The sequence below is a fragment of the Solanum dulcamara genome, chromosome 10 (assembly GCF_947179165.1).
Source record: "Solanum dulcamara chromosome 10, daSolDulc1.2, whole genome shotgun sequence".
Lineage (NCBI taxonomy): Eukaryota > Viridiplantae > Streptophyta > Magnoliopsida > Solanales > Solanaceae > Solanum > Solanum dulcamara.
Genome location: NC_077246.1, coordinates 13806520 through 13808857, shown reverse-complemented (window position 1 = coordinate 13808857; position 2338 = coordinate 13806520). Strand labels below are relative to the sequence as shown.

Here is a 2338-nt window from a genome sequence, read left to right as displayed (position 1 = left end):
TCTCACCCAAATACGATTCCGTAAAATCGTAAAGGCTCCGTATTGTCTTGACTATCAGATAACTTAATCATATTGATGATTTGACCCCTCACGTATTATCGGATCACACTAAACCTCACGTGACTCAAAATTTGTCCAAGTTTAGCTTAGGCTAAAAACTTTTGAAGTTACTACCGAAAGTTTTCTGGTCTAAATTCCTTCTTCAAGCCTATCCATAACGACGGGGACAGGTTGTTACATTTTTTATGGCCAAATTTTTTAGGTTTCCCCTAATCAGATGTAACGACATATTTTCATTGTTATAGATAAGCAAATGGGGAATGAATTTGAGCTAGAAAACTTCTGAGTAGTAACTTCGAAATTTTGAGCCTAGGTTAAACTTGGACAAAATCTGAGTCATGTGAGTTCTGGGTAATCCGATAATGGATGGATGATTAAATTATCAATTTGTTTGTTTGAGTTAATATCCAAGATGTGAAGGAGATTGTGCGGCTTTACGGAATCAAATTTGGTTGAGTGGAACTCCTGGAATTGACCATAGCGTGAAAGAGTTGTTTTAGAACGTCAAGGTTTGATGGTGTGTTGCGAAATGAAGGTTTGGGATGCAAATCTCAAGTTTCTGTCTCCGTGTAACCCGCTATTGAATTATTCTCGGTATGGTGGGGCCGCACGATGCCATGGCGGGATAGTCGCGGCTTTCAACGAGAAAAAGTTTCAAAATCATTTTTATTTCTCCCACTTCGTTCTTGAGAGAGAAGAAGCTACCTCGGAGCTGGGGGGGGGGGCGCTGACTTCTACATTGTTTTGTTGATTGAATTATTTCAACATGGAACCCGCTTACTCTACTAAATTAGATTTCCTTTCTTCTTCCTTTAAAAAAACAGAAATTTCCGACAATATGACAAACCTAATGTATTTATGTAACAATGAACGCTCAATTTAAACAAAGAACAAAAAAAAACCTCATATATCTACTGAAAACATGAAATTCAGCTTCATTAATGACATAATATTAACATCCAGATGCGGTTTACAAGCTTAAAAGCATGCACAAAATACTTATTTAATATTCTCTGTATTGTTTCAATTTTATGAAAGAAACTAGTCATTATTCAATCTTCCATGCAGAAAGAAAATGACAAAATTCTGTGCATGGAGATTGCAAATCAGAACTTTCATCATTAATATAGCCCGCAGAGTCTGAATATCTCTCTTGTAATTTACCGCTACCTTCATTACCTTGCTTGAAAATGAAAGATCCAGGACCAGAGTTAGGGCCACTATATAACCAATCATGCACATCCCAGAAGATCTCGACAGGTAAATTATCCAAAAAAAACGTCTCATTTCCCCTAAATCTCCAATGCAAATTCGTGATCCGGATTACCTCAGTCCCATTTACACTAATCCGCATAGCAGGATCAGATGGACCTGAAAGTACATATTCAATAGTAATATCATGTTGCTTTTTCCCTTGGCCTAACATTGTTCTTGTGCAAAAGCATTTTCTTGCATATACAGTTTCCTTCTTGTGCACTAATGGAGCATCCAACATGGTTGGTCTTGATTTTGTTCTCTTGAATGCTTCTTTATTTTGATCACCTAACAATAATACCATCTCCCCTTCTGAGACCAATGCCACATAATAATCTGATACAGGCTCTGGTCTGCTGGAGAATTTGGCAGATCTCAAATCCCAATAGATGTCCGCGCGTTTTCCACCCACCTTGAATGATTTCAGACCTTTCTTACCCCAAAATTGCCAGGATTTTAGGTCAATTTTACATGTGAAATGTGTTTCTTCTGTGAGGTGTTCCACTATGATGTAAAGGGTATGGCTAGTCAAGTTTTTGGACCATGTTGTAGTTATGGCATGGAAAAAGTGTCCAATTTTGGCTACATAAATACAAGTGATAAAGTCATCCCCAGATTTATTAACAATAGTTTCCTCTGTTAGCTTCTGATCTTCCGATTGTTTCTGATTCATAGAAGTCTCAGATTCTAATGGTAATTTTAACATCGTCAAAAACAGGTGTACAAAATCTGGCCTATTCAAATTTCAACATTCCAATTTCCAAGAATCATTCTAACATGGGGTATAACGAAACAACACATGACATTTTTCATTAATGTTTAATTATTCAAAACAAAGATTCCTAAAACACATTTGAATATCAACTCCAACATTTCCCCATAATTATATGATGAAATTGTCTTTTTTAGAAGACAATGCATTAAAAGAAAGATCAGAAAAAATGATGTAAATTTGCTACCTTAGAAAAGAATGTATTATTGGTATAGAAAAGATGATTGCTTTTTGAGCAATTCAGGAAAAGAT

General features: G+C 36.0%; 1 protein-coding gene across 1 annotated transcript; it reads right to left on the bottom strand.

Moving 5' to 3' along the window:
* Positions 1-1108: 1108 nt before the first annotated feature.
* LOC129870175 (uncharacterized) lies at positions 1109-2020 on the bottom strand. Its single transcript, XM_055944825.1, has one exon. The coding sequence runs from the start codon at positions 2018-2020 to the stop codon at positions 1109-1111; it is 912 nt and encodes a 303-aa protein (XP_055800800.1).
* Positions 2021-2338: the final 318 nt, after the last annotated feature.